Source organism: Sitophilus oryzae, unplaced genomic scaffold, assembly GCF_002938485.1.
Source record: "Sitophilus oryzae breed Bouriz unplaced genomic scaffold, Soryzae_2.0 scaffold_809_pilon_pilon, whole genome shotgun sequence".
In the NCBI taxonomy this organism is placed as follows: domain Eukaryota; kingdom Metazoa; phylum Arthropoda; class Insecta; order Coleoptera; family Curculionidae; genus Sitophilus; species Sitophilus oryzae.
Window position 1 is genome coordinate 1131570 of NW_022147427.1, and position 17971 is coordinate 1149540.

Sequence of the window (17971 nt, forward strand, 5' to 3'; positions counted from 1 at the left end):
AAAAAAAATCACTAGAAAATAATCTTAAATACCCTAAATTTATCTAAAAATCCGCATCCGGAATCCCGCTTCATGCAAACCGTCCAATTTTACTTTCTTCAACAGAAAGCGATATTCCGCTCTTGTAGGGAGCGCCAAGAATTTCCTAATTCTACTTTTTCCTAACATTACGATTGCGTCCGAACGTCTTCGGAAAGTAAAAAACACTGTTGCCAGTATTCGCATATTTTCGTAAGTATATCAGACAGAGTGAATTATTATGGAATTATTGTTCGTTACTGAACGGAGTGAATTATTGTGAATTGAAAATGGAAGGATTATTTAAAAAGGAAGCCAGAAGGTAGGAAATTTCATTTGTGCTTATCTTTTGTAGTTATGTATTAAAAAAAACAAAATATTCAGTATCCATAATGTTTCGGTTTACTTATAACTTGATTAGCATGTATTTAAGTGCAAGGTAATTAATTAATTTGTAATAAAATACTTTCAGATCCTCTCAAAGTGGAGGACAAGTACTGGCAGCTGGATAATCCAACTCCGATTGGATCCACAATTATATGAAGATATAGATGTGAAAATAATAATAGTGGAATATATTAGCGGTAAGTAAAAATAAGTACCTCGGCCTCTGTCTCCCGGTGTTATAGTTTTGACAGTAGTTGGCTCCCAAATAATTTAAAATGAATTGTAATTTTTAATTCGTAATGAATAATGTGTAACGTAAATTTTTATCTATATTTTTTACAGATTATTGCCAGAAGGTGATTTCTGAGCAGCAACAGTGGCAAATGGTGTCTAGTTAAGGCCACCATAGTTACAATAGAACAAAAGGTATGTACCTTTTTAAAATGGCAACATCAACCTTTAAAATGGAAAGACCTTCTAATTAAAATGAAGATTATTACCATTTTAAATTATATTCACTTTTGGTAAACATATTGTTTTAAATAATAATATGTAATGTATTTTACCCAATCTTTAATTTGACGGTGTTGTTAAAATTCATTACTCATATATTTTGTTTATAGGTAGGTGTAAGGTATACTACGCTCACCTTCAGTAGCAGTTTTTCAGCAGCCACCCGCAGTTCGCAGTCACTAAGAATACCAGAGGGACTACAGTTTGATTTATTTATTTTATCATACATTTATATATTTATAATAAACCATTTCATATAATACCAACTTCCATGCTTTATTTTGACCAACTTAAAGTTCATGAATAAATTCGAAATATTTTAGAAAAGCCTATTCTTATTAAGGTCTTAAAATTGAATTGCAATATCATTTGAAGGGGTGGTAAAAGGTGAGTTGGGGGAAAAATGTTTTTTTCTGGTACCTTGAAACTTCTTCAGTAAACTCAAAATAGTTCAGATTCCTGAGTCTCTAAATTAAAATACAAAATTATTTAATTGTGATGTTCTGGGTAATTTTATAAATAAAATACTCTTTGACTCCAGAACATTTTTTCAGTTAATCAGGCATAGTTAACCTCTAAATTGACTCTAGGGATTGTTGCCATTATTAAAATTCTCAGCTCTTATTTATTTAATTATACCATAGGCAACCAATAATACACTCTTGCATGACATCATATATCTTTAATTTTGAGAAAGCTCTAACCATATATAACTATTTAAAGACATTGCTGTGTATATGACGGACCTTGATTCTGAAAGAATTAGTATGTTAGAAAGATCACTGTACATAATATGTTTTAAAATATTTACCTTTGTATGTTTCCTGCTTCTCCTTCGTGATGTTTGTGCTATAACGATTCTAATGTTCTAAAAAAAAACGATTAACTGTCAAAATTACAATTTGTTTTAATTTCCAATAAAATTAGTTTGTTTTTCTGCTTCATCTGTCTCTTTTCCCTTCACCGTTCCTCACAAGAGTTATCAGTTATATAAAAATGTTTAATTTAATTTCCAGTTAATCGCCATGCCACCAGGGTTCGGAAAACTACATGTTACTTTTAAAAACTACATAAACTACATTACATGTAGTTAATGTAGTTTATGTAGAGGGTGTAGTTTATGTAACCTATGTAGGTAACTTTCAAATATCAGAGGTTTGAGGTGACGTTATAATAAGTTGAAAAGCTTTAGAAAACACAATAAATTTAAGAAAACAGGAGAATAAATATGGCTTTAAATAAAATATTCACACATCATATTATTTAGACCCCTCATACAAAAGCAAAGAGTGATTATTCATAATATCAATACATAGTTTATTAACGTAGTTTTCATGTAGTTAATGAACGGGAAAAGCCGTAGTTTTTGAAGAAAAACTACACGTAGTTAATTAGGTAAATTACGTCTTAATTAACTACTTCCGAACCCTGCATGCCACACCACTAATTATTATTGGTAAAGGTGTGGATCCGGTGGCTGACCTTGAAGCCCATATTTGCTGCATTTGATCAACGATTCTACGCAAGCGCACATCGTCGATGTTGCCACATTGCAGTTTATTTTCGAATTATTTTTAGTCAAAAACAAATGTTTTTTGACTGTTAATCAGTAATAATAATATTTCAAATTCTACAATTAATTTTATAATTTCAGATTTACTTGATATCAAAAATTAAGGTAAGAAGGATAATGGAGATTGTGAAGTTAAGGTATTATAATTGTAATCGGAGTTCTAAGTAATATATAATAATGTAATAATAATATATTTATTTATATATTTACATTATAATTAAAAATTATCATTTACGGATTTTTTCTTATTAGTTTTAAACCTATTAGAATTATTTTGTATCATCAATATGACACATTTATTGCAGCCATTGTAGGTATATATTTTATCGAAGAATGCTGATAGGATTAAAATAAGTTTTATGCTTTATCTTTTTCTGTTACTGTTTTTCTGTTACTGTGTGTACTTAATATCCTGTATATTCTTTTCTTAATTTACTGTAATTTCTTTCCTATATAATACCAATATCTTGATAATATGGTGAAGATTCATTTCTGATCTTATTAGACTAACTTAAAACTTAAGTTAGTTTGTGATTTATATTAAGATATTTCTTATAATTTTTTTATGTCTTAATACCTCTACTACATATTATACTTTGTGGTGTGGAGAATAAATGATAAGATATCTTAATACCTGCAAATCCTTTCCATTAGGAAAAATATTGTTTATAGATCATATTATATGGTAATAAGAAAATCACATAAATTAGGTGTAAGATAGAAAAATCTTGTTGCAGAAAAATTAATGCAATATAAGCAGATACAAAATAAGATACCTATTAATACTGCTCACTTTACAGTTATAATTACGGAGACCTTTTAAGGCCTACGTAGTTTTAATGGAATGTTATAAAAATCTATTATGAACATGATATGGTGCTACAGCATTTAAAAATTCAAAAAAGAAGAAACTTGGACACATCCCTTAATTTTGCGAATTTTTAATAAAGCACTTTACTAAACGTAGTATAATAAATCTAAGAGCAATTAGATTAGAGTTTTATTTCTATTTAATTTTATTGACTATGAAAATACATAATAAGCGTTCACGTATTGTGTGAATATTAAAATAATACCAAAATAATATCGTATGATCGAAAAAAGTGGCGACAGCGATGACTATGAAATAAAGATCGTTGTCATTTTATATGGAAAATGTCATCGATCCTCATTTCACAACCAATTGGATGCCGTTTTTTCGATCACGGTATACATTGACAAAAAAACGCTGAAAAATACAATATTTGTTTTCTTCTGAAAATAATTCCAAAATAACCTGCAATCTGGCAACATCGACGATGTGCGCATGCGTAGTATCTGTGACTATATGCAGCAGAAACTCGTTTCAAGGTCAGCTATCGGATCCACACCATTACCGTCTTTGCCTATGTTGCTATATGTTTTTTAACAAAAAATTAAAAAAATTGATGTTTCCGGTTTTCGAAACAAATTTTCGCGAAAAAAAACTCATAGACGTGTTCTGGCGTCGAATACCACCAGACGACACTAAGGCCCGTATTTATAGTTGCATCTCGAGACGCCAAGACGGTCTTGGGCTCTCGAGAGCGGAATCCACAGAATACACAAGCAAAGGTCATTTTGGAGATTGCGATTTTCATTTTGGAGATTGTCATTTTGGATAGTTTATGTTATCTGTGGATAGCACGGGGGTGTCACTTGTATGGGAAAACAGGCAACAGTCAAATTTAAACGTGCCAGGACCAACGACAAAGCAACATCTGCCAGGCATTGTGCTTTCTTTGTCACTCATTAACTTCAATTATGATACCGCCATTTTGGCCATTTTGTCAACAAAGCTGGCCGGGCTGTCCTGGCAAGTGATTTAAAAAGCAATTTTGCTTTTTACAATATTAAATTACCATTTGGATATATTTAATGCGATTATTCAGTTAACTGGTAAGTCAGAAATTACACAAATACTTTATTCGTAAATACAACTAAGATGTAAACGTATTTTTGTATTTTAGATTTCAACTCTTGCAAAGACCCGCCGATAGAACTTTGCCTGGCAGCGTACCTGTTTAACTAAACGTATTATTTCCTGATAATAATATCAAAACACGTAAAGTACCTCTATAATTTATGATGAAAAATGATTTTTGATTATGTTTTTATATTATTTAAATACTTTCTAACCTCAAATAATAGTAAGATCCTTGTTTATATCGCTTTTTAGCCGTTCAAAACTGTATTGTCTTCAAAATGTTTACAAAACAAACAGTTATTAAAAAACAATGTCCTTTTAATCTGATTTATACCTCAGAAGGATGCCAGTAAAATTTTATTAAATCAACATTATATTATTTGGCCGTTAATGTCGCAAAAAAGAGACATTATTGCCTTAACTTAAATTTTCTTTTACTTCTCCTGACAATGTTCTCTATATTCTCTATTTTGAGTTAGTAAACTTTGAACGAGATGTTGCGATATATAAAATACATAATATATCCAAGGGTATGATCTGATAAAAGTATTTTTGATGCATTTTTTGGTTGTTTATGCGCGTTGGCTTGGTTTATGTTTTTTATTCAGCTTATATTTATTTGGTATAACAGTTTTTTTGCCTTTGGAATGGCATGCATTGAGGCTAGATAGTTTCATTAGATCATTAAAGAAGGAATTTAAATTAGCATCATATTTTGGTTTTTTATTCTGTTGTTGCTCTACAAAATGTTAATATTTATGTGTATAACATTACTCTTTCTGTGTATAATAATACTTATGTGTATAATATTCATTTAATGGTGCCCTTCTTGCTTGTTGCTGTTGTTGCAACTCAGAATTTAAATTAACCTGAGGCAGTAGGTAGAGCCTCATCCTCCAATATTTTCCTATGTAAATACTGCAAGTGGACAGTGGACAATTTTATCATAAACTTTAACATCTTGTTCTTTAAAATGAAACTGCCATACCTTATCTGTAGATTTCAAAGCAATATCTAAATGCTTTTGACCATCGCTGTAATCTAATTCTTGTCTGAAAATCAATACCTAATATTATCCTGATGATTTTGATTTTTGATAGATTATTAAAATACAGCACTTACAGTTAACTATATTTCTTGAAAGTACCTACAATTTTATTTATTTCCTACTTTTACTTCTTTAAAAAAATGCCAACAATTTGTGCATGTCTGTCAAACTTTAAAATCATTAAAAATAAATTTTATTCATTAACTTTATAAAACGGATTGTAAAAATATACTTTGTCACATGTATGTCAATAATCTTACGAAAAATGTTTACTACACTTTTGATTGACTCTAATTTTTACATATAATACAAATAATACAATACCGAATTATATTATGTATTTTAGTGGTATTTTACATACCGTAGGCTTCGCCTTTGCTCTTTATTTTTCCATAAGCTATTCAATCAACTTCGCACCACACACACTTTAACCATTGTTAAATAATAAATAAAGCACAAAATATTGATAAACAATAATTATTTTATATTCTAAAAAATAAAAATAAAACTTTTTTTGGGTAATGTTTGGTCAAAGAGTAGAAGTATCGGTTTGGTTTGGTTATATTTATTTTTATTCTCTTATCTATGGTTACTTTTCATTTTTAGATTTATGCGTTTTTAGCGCCACTGTGGTCATTTGGCGAACCCTTATTCTTCCCATTTTGTGACCACTTTTTCAATAAAAGTCCCATAAGAGTTATTTCTCCTTACCTCTACACTCCATACTCTGTAACAAGCAGAATCATATACTAAATTATATATGATATTGGATCTTTGTCAATCTTTGTGCAGAGCTTTGTGTTTTTTATTGACAGTTATTCAGAAATTCATGGTTATGTTTTATTTATTTTCAAATGTCAAGATAAGGAAGCAATTTTCCTTTTCCATTTTACTAGAAAGCAGTATGAATCCATATCCATATGTTTATTGAAAATATGAAATATTGGCATAATAATTGGCTTCCTGATAAATATAAAACGTCCACTTTGTAATACCATACAGAATCGCACTGGAAATTCACCCCAAACACCGCCTAAAATATTAAGTTTTAATACTAAAAGACTAATTATTGAAGAATCTCAATATTATGAATTCAAGAAGAACGAGAATTAAAGGCGTGGCCAATATTCCACAAAGAAAAAAAAACACAAATGAAGCTGATCAAATTGCAAAGGAAGAGAGAAATGAAGAAAGAATAGTGGTAGATACTGGAGCAAAATGTTTGACAGAAAATATATTGGAAAAAACTAATACAGATGTAAATAATCAATCTGTTTATATAGAAAATATAAAGAAAGAGTCGCCAATTGTGGTTTCTATTAAAGTTGACAATATAGGAAAAATAAAGAACGAGTCACTAACTGATGTTTTCCTTAACAGTGACAATGTAGAAAAAATTAATAAAGAGTCATTAATTGAAGTTTACCTTGACAATGACAATGTAGAAAAGGTAAATAAAGAGTCACTAACTAAAGTTTCTCTTAACAGTGATGATATAGAAGAAGTAAATAAAGAGACACTAATTCAACCTCCCCTTGTGAGTGATAATAATCATCTTTCAAATCAAGAAGTAAAAGAATCTTTGCAACAGTCACTTACATGTATTGAGACAAAAAATAAATTGAATTATCAGTGTGGCCTTCCAAGACGGAAGCTCTGGAAGCCAAATATAAATCTTTCTAATGAAAAATCATTAGTAAGTAACAGACATGCTAAAGAAGATGTGAATAATATAATTGACATTATTGCTGAAAATAAAGAACCAGACAATTTACCTCTTCATAAAACTGAAGGTTTGTCAGAAGTGGAGATACATTCTGTAAATGATACATCAAATGAATCAAATTTATTCTCTGTGGATATATCTCGACCTTCAGTTATAAAATTCTGTATGCACTTTCAATAAGATATTTTTTTATTAAAAAAACGTGAAATTTAATTTAATTGTTACATGAACTTTATCAGATTCTACTTAGAATACCTACATATTTTTTTTAGCAAATAATATAAAACATGTTCAATTTGAGGCCCATAATAATGTATCAGACTTAGATTACCCTATACCACCATCAAGTCCAAGCAAATTTAACAGAAGCAGAATAAAGGCAGTGCCAAGACTAAGCCAGAGAAAAACTAGCTTTAGTGCTAGTGAATCAGAAGATGAGAGCAAAAAGTATGGAAGAATAAGAAATAATTCAGTAAGTCACAAGTGTTTTTATTTTAGTTAATTTATATGTTCATTTGTTCAATAGGTCTGTTCAGTTGCTTCAACAAATTGCCCTGAATCATCCACACCTTATGAGACTGTGCCTCCAAAAGAAGTTATACAAGTTATTCCAAAGAAAATTATTAGGACTGATCAGTCTAAAAGATTAGCTGAGGCTAGAAAAGAATTTTATAAAAAGTTTAGGTCAAACAATCCAGAAAAGAACAAATTAAAAATGATTGATTTAATATTTTATAATCCAACAACGAATCCAATGAGGTATGTAAAATATATAGATCACTGATATGTGTTTAAAGTTATTAAGAATCATTTATAATAATCATAATTTTATCATTCAGTCCAAAAAATGTGGCTCAAGTCTCCGAAGAAAGAGAAAATGATAACTTAGAAGATAAAAACAATTCAGAGCAAAAGAATCAAGAGAATGATGACCCGGTAAACAAAAATGATTCAGAAAATGATGTATTGGTACCACAAATTAAAATAGGACCCTTTGGGGAAATTATACTAGATGAAAGAAGTCTGATTGTTGAAAATACTGAAATTGTTAAACAAAAAGAAAAAATGCTAAATTCAAAGTTAGTAGATGGTAATCTTGATATAGGCTATGGAATATATCGTAAGGCAGGAAGATCAAAGGGCTGGAGTCACAAGGAGACTTTAAGATTCTATAAAGCCCTTAATCTTATTGGAACTGACTTTACTGTTATGGCCGAATTATTTCCTAAAAGGAGTAGAAGAGAATTAAAGTTAAAATTCACCAAAGAAGAAAAAATGAACAGACATTTAATTGATAAAGCTATAATGCAGCCGTGTAACTATAATTTTACAGACCTAAAAAAAGAAATTCAAATGGAAGAAGAGGAAGAGGCAGCTATTCAAAAATTAAAAGAAAGCGAACTTGAACAGAAAAAGAAAGAAAAACAGTTCAAGAGGGGTAGAAGCAGAAGAAAAGGTTAGTATAAAAAAATAGTACTTTTAATTAACATTTTGTCTTATTTTATCCTTTTAGATAATGAATTGGCTCATACTAAATCAAGTGATAAACTAAAGACTTCTGATCAAAATATAGAGAAATCTAAAAATTACAAAGTTTCAACACCAAAGAAACTAAAACTAAAGTCTTTAAATATAAATGCAGTATTGCAAAGTGATAGTGATGCTGACATTTCTGATTTAGATACACAGAGTGAAGAAGAGGAAGTTGCCTTGCCTATTTTACAACCGACGCGTTCAGGTAGAATGCCCAAATTTACTAAGAGGTATTCTAATTTGGATGAAATAGAAAAACCTGCTAAAAGAGGAAGATTGATTTCTTTGAATTCATATCCAGAGCTAAGCTCTGACAAACTTGTACCAGGATCAGTGGTTATAACAGCTGAAGAAGACTGTGAAAATACCTATAAAGTATATATGGTAACACCTGAAAAAAATTTAACACCACTGGATTTAGACCCACTTATCGTGGCTAATTTGGTTAAAGAAAGGCAGCAAACAACAGATCAAGATATTTCAGCAAACACAATCATTGAAAATAACTTTACTATTCCAGCAAATGATCAGATTCAAAATGACAGTTCAGCAGAAAATGTTGGAACTTATATATCATTATAAATGTTTGTATAATATAAATATGCTTATTTATTTAATTCCTAGAAAAAACATCCCCTAGTAATAGTTTTATTCCCTATTATCTGTTAGAACAATAAGTTAATTGAGAAAAGCACAAAGTTTTAACAGCCGTACACCTGCTTGTGTATGAATTTTCTGTTTAAAGCTTTTCAGGTCAAGGCGACCACCCATCCGTCTACCGGTTTCGGAGTTATACTCCATCATCAGGATAACTTTGGTAGTCTTCCTCGACCTAGCAAGCTCCTAACAGAAAATGCACATTACGTATGTTACAGTACTTGTCTATGGCGAGATCTTAACAAAGTTGTAGCTTCAACCACCTAGCTGTTTGAACTCCGAAACCGGTAGACGGATGGGTGGTCTTGGATGGATGCACAAGAAACAAAAATTTGTTTGCGCAACAAAAGAAAGTTTTTTTATTCTTTTTATCTTTAAAAAAATTAAAAAAACAATTTTACAAATCATATTCTTAACCATACAGGATATTTAATTCAAATATCTTTTCTAGACAGCTCAAGTACAAGTTTAGATATACAATTATTATTTAAATTAGGCTACCTCCAAAACTTCACATGGTAACCATTTTGAACTCTCAATGGCATCCCACAAATTGCAGTCTTGATCTGTTTTTTCTCTGTTTAACTTTTCCACATCCAAAGATACAGTGTGCTCTAAAAAATAATTATCAATAAGAAGATACACAATATAATAATTATTACCTATTAGTTCTAAATCATCCTCCTTCTTAACATCTTCTTGGGGAGCTGCATAGGCCCCATGTTGTACTGCAGTCGAATTTTGGTCATAATAATTCTAAATTAATAATACACAGTTAATTTGATGAAGTAAAATGAAGAAACATGAATGTATACCTTTACCTGTTGCCAGTTTGCTGCATAATTTTGCCAGTAGGATGAAGGATCATAATATTGATTATAAGTACTACTAGTATCTGTTGTAGAAACTGATGCACTTCCATTAGATGTTGGAGTATCTCCAACACCTTTAGGTTTAGGAACCGCATTACAGATCTTTAAGGCTTTGGTTCCCAGGCCAATGTAACCATTCATTGTAACCAAACTGTCTTTCATCTCATCCTCACTTCCAAATCTAACAAATCCATATCCCTTACTGAAACCACTGTTGTCCAAAATAACTAAATAAATAAAAAATAATATAACGGAATTAGTAATACTTAAATAAATTACCTTTTGCTGTCTTAATTGTATTATATTTTGAAGAAAATACCCTGTATAAATTGTAATCATCAACATCAGGACTTAGATCTCCAACCCAAACAGAAAACTCTCTATCGACAATTTGTCTGCCTGGGTTATTACTGGCATTGTTTAATCTAAATCGAACAGGTGGAGTTGTACCTGGAATAGGCTTCGAGTTAAGCTTGTGCATAGCATCAATTGCCTCATCGTCATTAGCAAAATGAACAAAACAATATCCTGCCGGTTCGCCTGTGAATTTGTTTCTCATAACTTTAACGTTTAATGGAGTTTCACCCATTTTTCGAAAAGCGTTTAATATAAAGGTTTCGGTCATGTAGGGCTCCAACTAAAAACAACTGTTACAAATTGTCCAAAAATCCACATTATAATACATACACTGCCCATCCATAACTGACAATGCACCATGTTAGTCATCTTGATGGCTGGAATCAATTATTATCTTTTATGCAACGTAAAATTACAGTATAAGATAATTATACTTTTCCAAAATTTGTTTTTTTTTTCAATGAATACACCTTAGAAAACACCTTTTAGAAAACACCAAGACCCAAGACCATCCCAAGACAACATGCAAGACTACTCCGCATTTGAGGTTAGGTAGTAACTGCATAGTTAAATGAAACAAGTTTAGATTGGAAAGTGCCCATAAGGACAATGTAAACCATAGAATAACTAACTGAAAGAAATGAAAACTCCTATGTTAAAGCCTGGAAACGCGCTCGACGCGATCCAAGCGGGCTACTGGCAGAACTAAAAGTTCGCGCCATATTTTTAAATGGACCTTTACTGCCAGTTCATAAGTTTTTTACTTATATTTGGTAATTTCAATCTAGATTATGAACTTATTTGTAACAAAACATTTTACAAAATAAAAATAATGTATTTTGGTACAAATAAATTAATAATCTAGGTTGAAATTATCCCTGAAATTAGAATAAAACACGAAAAATTTGTAACTTGATTATTTTATTATAACATTGTTAATAAAATTACATATAACACATTCAACACTATACAAGTATATATAAAAGTTATCAGAATTTATACAATCAGTTATAAGTAATTATAAAAAAGGTTATAAATTATAAATAAATAATTTATTATATAAAGACATATAGTTACCGTGAATATGGTATAACTTTAATCTCAACTTTAATGACCTATTCAAATAGAAACATCTTACAATTCACATTATATAATACACAAAGCCAAGGGACAAAATTGTTATTAAATCTATTCTCGATGACTCGAAGCATTTTTTTTTCAAATAAAACAGGACATATAGGGCTTATAAATAATACAAGGGTATAGAAAATATATAAATAAGTAAATACAAATATATTTTCAACCTAATGATTAATGATTATACTCGTTTAAATAAATAAATGATCTTTTTAAAATTACTTGTTTGTCTTTGCAAATTTGTATATTTAATATTTATCTAAAAGCGTACACTTACATAAATTACTGCACAACCTTTAAAATTAAGCTTTTAATATGTTATACAAATTCTTGATTCGATATAAATACACTTAAATAAAACTTTAAAATTAATGATCTTCCAAATTTCTGAGACAGCCATTTTGTTGAAAGAATTTGTTTTGATTATGAGAAATTTCATAAAAATTATCACAGGGATTAATTAATCTTATATATGAAACTACTTGGCTTTTAAATTTCACAATCCTATCGTCCAAAATACTCTAAATTCGCAAAAATCCGTAAATATTCCCATAAAAACAAATCACAATTCACTTCCACTTCACAGAAACTGACAGACATTGCCAGATATGGAATGACGTTTATTTTTCAATTTATTTTACTGATCTAACTGATCCGGGTCACTTAGAAATTAAATTTTTATTAAATTATTTAATTATAATTGTTTCTGGCGAAAGCAACTTCATATCAATGTTTATTCATAGGGTAACAAAGCACATCGCTGTAAAATTATCAACATTTTATATAAATATTTATATTTTTCAACTACTCCAACTACTCCAATTACTCCACAGAGAATCAAACGAATTGTTAATTAAACTATACTCTGTGTACTCTGTGGATGACTTGATAAAATGCCAGTGAAATTAGTCCCTAGATGAATATCTAGGGACTTTGGATGAAATTTCTACGCAGCGCCATCTATCCCTCTACTGGCAGAAACTCCGCCGTGTTTCCAAAATTCAAATGGCAGTTTCATCCGCCTGATGTAAACACTATTTGGCGCTATTCTTGCAACGGTCGCGACCCAAAACTTTTGAAAATTTCGGAGCGGTTCGGCTTTTTCCGGAATTATATCGCCCAATATTGTTTATTCAAATTTATTATTATTTTCGTTTAATTTTATAAATAAAATACAGTGTGTTGCATACAATAAACTTTATTTTATATAAGGACGCATGTATGAAATACCTATGAAACATTGGAAACCGACGTTATGCCACGATCCACGATGGTTTTTGCAGTTCACAGTTCACAGCACAGCTATTTATGTTTTTAATGCCACTTTTTCAAAATTATCACCGGTTGGAGTAAATAAAACTTGAATTAAACTCACAAGATAGCAATAAAAACTTTGAAAATGGACGCTATAAACACTTTTCGAAATTTCTTTAATGAGAGCGGTTTAGATTTTGAAAGATTATTATGATTTTTAAAGATTCTGACTTTGACAAGAGAAAATTATTTCTGTTGTTTATAAAGGTATGATCGATAGCGGCTTCCCAATTTCATTTAGTTTTGCGCATACCACCTGTGACGTCCATACTACAAAAAATATTCATATTGTCCAATTGCCTTCAATAAAAGACCTAAAATAGGGAAGGAATTAGGACATAGCAAAAGTTATGTCCAAAATCATCGAACTTGACGCATTTAGTAATTATTTTCCACATTTGTGCATAATCATCTGTTTAACGAACCCCAGAAATTGGCGCGCGGAGCTTGCCGACCAATGGTGCCGTTTATCACCTGTGACGTAGTGACCAACCTGCGCAATATCATACCTTGTATTCTTTGTATCATGTTAGCGACCGCTATAGCAGCGTCAGATCGCGTATAATGGTCGCGACCCAAAATTTTTACGGGCTTTCCAATCTAAACTTGTTGCATTTATCCATAGATAAAAGACTTATACTCAGGAGTTCGGAAGTAGTTAACTAAGACGTAATTTACCCCGATTAACTACGTGTAGTTTTTTCAAAAACTACGTCTTTTTCCCAGATTCATTAACTACATGAAAAGCCACGTTAATAAACTATATTGATATTATGAATATTTTCATGAGGTGTAATGAGAGATAATATGATGTAAATATTATATTTAAAGCCATATTTTCTTGTTTTGTAAGCTTTCATTATGTGGTTTTAAAGCTTCAACTTATTATAACCTCACCTCAAACCTTTGACATTTGAAAGTTACATACATAGGTTATAAACTACAACCCTCTACATAAACTACATTAACACATGCAAGCCATAGTTTATGTATTTTAAAAGCAACATGTAGTTTTCCAGGCCACAGCACATACTATTAAACATTTATCTATGAGTAACTGGTAGTCATAGAGAAATGCTGGTAGTAACCAAAGAATCTCAGGGTGCAGCCACACTTTCCTAAAAACGGCGTATCGGCGTATCGGCGTAATGACCTTGAATAGATCTCCAGTAATTCTATTGGCTGAAACATTCATCTGTCAAGAGGCTCTGTCAAATTTCAGCCAATAGAAATTACTGAAGCCTCGGGTCGTTGCAATTACCGATACATATACCATTTTAAGGATAGTGTGGGTTGCAGCTCACTCCTCAATTAACTAGAAAGAAGTGTCAACTCTGTGTTGTTAGGGGGGTGACAGTAGGCAACCACTTGGAAATTTGGAAACAGTTCTGGCGCAGTCTTACCAGGCAAGCGCTATAGACTGTGGCTCTAGACAAAAATCTGGTCTATTTCTATGATTCAATGTAGCTATTAAAAGATCAGCCTACGGGCGGGATTTATGACGTCACGCTAGTTAGATATAACGGATTAATAAATATGTTGTAGAATACATGGAAAACATAATTATTCCTCAGATTTTTGGTTTGTATTTTAAAAATGATATAGTTTAAATGAAATATACATAATATACAGTTAATAACTACAACATATATACCTATTTATAGTAATAAATACTTTGGCAAATAAACTATGAACCATACAAATGCAGCAAATGTTTTACAATATACAAATAATGTATAGGTACATAAGATATTGGGTAAAATGTAAATATATTTTAAATTTTGGGGTTTGAAAATCGATCTAATTTAACAAAAAATATTCAATATCTACTAATAGTCCCGTATTATTATTTGCATTCACAAAATTTATATGTATATTTTGCAAGTATCAATGTTCGAAAAATTATATTTACAAATAATACAATATCATCTCACAAAAGGCGTCAGCGATGGCTATGAAATGAAGATCGCTGGCAGTTTATATGTAAAATTATTCTAAAATTTTTGATTTTCTTAGGATTTTTAGGTTCGGGAAAAACGCTGATTTAAGTTTTCATTTGGATTTTCATTATTTTTATTTGGTTTAAAAAAAACGTTTCGGCTAACTATAGCCTTCATCAGTGTTGTGTCATATGAAAAAAATAGTGTCGAATATAATCCAAAAAATTACATATAAAATATTCACACAACATAATGTTTACTGCAATTAATAAACTAATATAAACTTATCAAAAGATGACTACATTTTTTTAAAATTATTAAAACAACAACACTAAAATTATCTACATTGACTATAGGTGCGCAGTAAACATTATGTGCGTGGTGTATTTTATATACGTTTTTGGACCTCGACTACCTGTTAACAATGGAAGACTATAGCCAGACCGTTAATTACCAAAGTTTTCCGTATCTCTACTTTCAGGCTGATCGTTTTTGAGCAATTGAAAGCAAAAATTTACACAAGGTAAATTATGATTATTGAACTATTATTAGCCTACAGCCTATATTAATTATCACAAGATGAACAGAAATGCGTATTGCTCACATAGGTACCTATTATGTATTTTCTTCTATTTCTCTGATTAACCTCGAACCTCCTGAACAGCCCTGCAAAAACCGGAAACGGAAATAAATTTCATAAAATTGAAATAGTCATGTCAATGAAGTGTCTATGTCATGTCAAATCATGTCAAATGTCCCAGCCGCCATATCTGAAAATTAGTTACCCAGGCAGCCACGCTGTTTCCATAATTTAACATTGACTTGACACTTCTTCTTGTATTTATTATTTTATGGTTAAGTCCCAGAGTTAAATCCATAAGTTAAATCGTGGAAACACGATACGCCACCGAAAGCCTTCGTTGTCGTCTGGAGAACTAACTTTCCAATTGACAGGTTGACATGAAAAGGACATGATGGCTTAATTTTCATTTCCGTTTCCGGTTATTCAATGGCGGGCCCTCTTTCAGTTCAAATGTGTATTTTTCTTTTTTCATAAATAAAACCAAAAAATAATTTATTCACATATATTTATTTGAAATATGGAACAACGTGACTAAATAAATATAAAAATATAGAGGATTGTATTGTTTCAATACCAGTTAGTTAATTATATGTACGTTTTACGTAAATTAGTTAAGGTATAAGCATGACTTACAGTAATTTGTAAATAAACACACGTATTCGCAGACTTCAAGGACAGAAAACGGACACAGGGACATGAAAACGGGAGTCTTATACAAAAACCTGGGTATACCAAAACCTGAAAACAGAAAAACAAATTTTTTTATACTAAATTAACAATGTAAAAATATCAATATTAAATTTATTTAATATTGATATATTAGGTATAAAATATAAATATACTGTTTAAAAAAGCGTCCTTTATTCCCAAAGAGACCTGGCTTATAAATCAGAAAGAAGCAAAAAGAGACTTTTAGTCGGATAACATAATCAGATTATCAGTCCGATTTATTGCATTATTGACAATAAATCGCACATACTGAAGATAACTAATGTTGGCTATAGTTAAAAATGATCTTACCTTGCTGTAAATTGTTTCCATTTTCAAAAAAATCGCCGATCAAAGAGATTATAACACCATTTTCTTGCATCTAAAAAATGTAAAAACAGTGTTTATTTACTACCTATTTTTGATATACATGGGACATACCTACTACTGCAGAAACGTCATTTTCTCCAGGATTCTTCATGTAATTTATATTTTATATACTTTATTACCTTTATATTTATAAATTTCAGCCGAAATATTAAATTGAACTTCCAAAACGAAACTAAACGGAATGAATTAAAATGGCGTCGAATATTTTCGAATTTGTTCTAGAACAAATCTGAAGTTGTCTCTGAAACTGAAATCTGTCAATTCTAACTTCCGAAATTAGACAATAGTTGAACCTTTGAATAAAGAGACTATGAAGGGGCGCATATCAAAAATCTTAAGGGCACACCGATGGGCCTCAAATATGGCCGACTTAAATTCCGGTTTATCAGTGTCGTTCTAACTTTATTTAAAAAATGTAAAACTATGATGTAGGTTAGACGTGGGGTAGACTCAATAATTTGTTGTTTTATTTTACGTTGTGAATAAATGTTGGTAGTTATTAAAATTGTTATAAAAACATATTATTATAATAAAAATAGATAAGTTTTAATAATTATTTATTAACACAAACATCCGATACGCTACTGAAGGAGGTAAGTCAAATTCATAGATGTCAAATTGACGTATCTAAATTCTTTGACATCTAATCTTTGACAAGTAGTAAATAAAAGCAAAAATGCAAGAAAAAATATATAATTAGTTAATTTAAGTGAATTTCATAAATGATCGGTTTACTACACGTATGTATATTGTATAGTCACGTACTAGCGAAAAGTTGTTCCATTATTTCACTCGATTTTTGCCGAGATTTACCGCACGCTACACAACCAACTATTTTAAAGTATTTTTCGATAAATTGCGATAGTGTCACTGTTAATTTAAGTTCAGCCACAATTTCCATCTAGATTTACTACCTTTATACACCTATCAGTAGTAGAATAAATAATAAATAACATAAAATAAGCTCCGTAAAGACTGAAAATCCACAAAATTTCAAATCAGATTCCAAATGTGTCAAATGAATCGTCAAACAAGGCTGTCAAGGATCCCACCCTAGAGAGCTTTTATGGTGAAACTTTCCGCCCACCATGCATGAATACATGGATAACGTATGCTCATAGACTTAGAATAAAATATAGACTGACATCTCATTCATAAATAACTGGAAGATGCGGACAGACAGCATCTTGTTATTGTTGTGTTATTGTTTTAGGTTATAACGAGTGCGACACGAGCGATAGATAGGTTGTCTCTGTCGTAACGGTCGTTC

At 30.6% G+C, this 17971-nt stretch overlaps 2 protein-coding genes across 4 annotated transcripts; one reads left to right on the forward strand and one right to left on the reverse strand.

Moving 5' to 3' along the window:
- Positions 1-6316: 6316 nt before the first annotated feature.
- On the forward strand, positions 6317-9339 carry LOC115888925. 2 transcript variants are annotated; one of them, XM_030908813.1, is made up of 5 exons: positions 6317-7373; positions 7483-7682; positions 7737-7969; positions 8050-8666; positions 8724-9339. In XM_030908813.1, exons 1-5 carry the CDS (start codon positions 6572-6574, stop codon positions 9323-9325), a joined length of 2454 nt encoding a protein of 817 aa, XP_030764673.1. In that variant the 5' UTR covers positions 6317-6571; the 3' UTR covers positions 9326-9339. The 2 variants fall into 2 exon arrangements, with proteins under 2 accessions (XP_030764673.1, XP_030764674.1); XM_030908814.1 differs by having other exon boundaries at positions 6317-7277.
- A 392-nt stretch (positions 9340-9731) lies between these two features.
- On the reverse strand, positions 9732-11213 carry LOC115888946 (tRNA selenocysteine 1-associated protein 1). Of its 2 annotated transcripts, XM_030908833.1 has the most exons (6): positions 11064-11211; positions 10960-11006; positions 10552-10909; positions 10216-10499; positions 10063-10156; positions 9732-10014 (listed from the first exon to the last, which is right to left on the reverse strand). In XM_030908833.1, exons 2-6 carry the CDS (start codon positions 10996-10998, stop codon positions 9893-9895), a joined length of 897 nt encoding a protein of 298 aa, XP_030764693.1. In that variant the 5' UTR covers positions 10999-11006; positions 11064-11211; the 3' UTR covers positions 9732-9892. The 2 variants fall into 2 exon arrangements, with proteins under 2 accessions (XP_030764693.1, XP_030764694.1); XM_030908834.1 differs by having other exon boundaries at positions 10222-10499; positions 10960-11213.
- Between the last annotated feature and the right edge of the window lie 6758 nt (positions 11214-17971).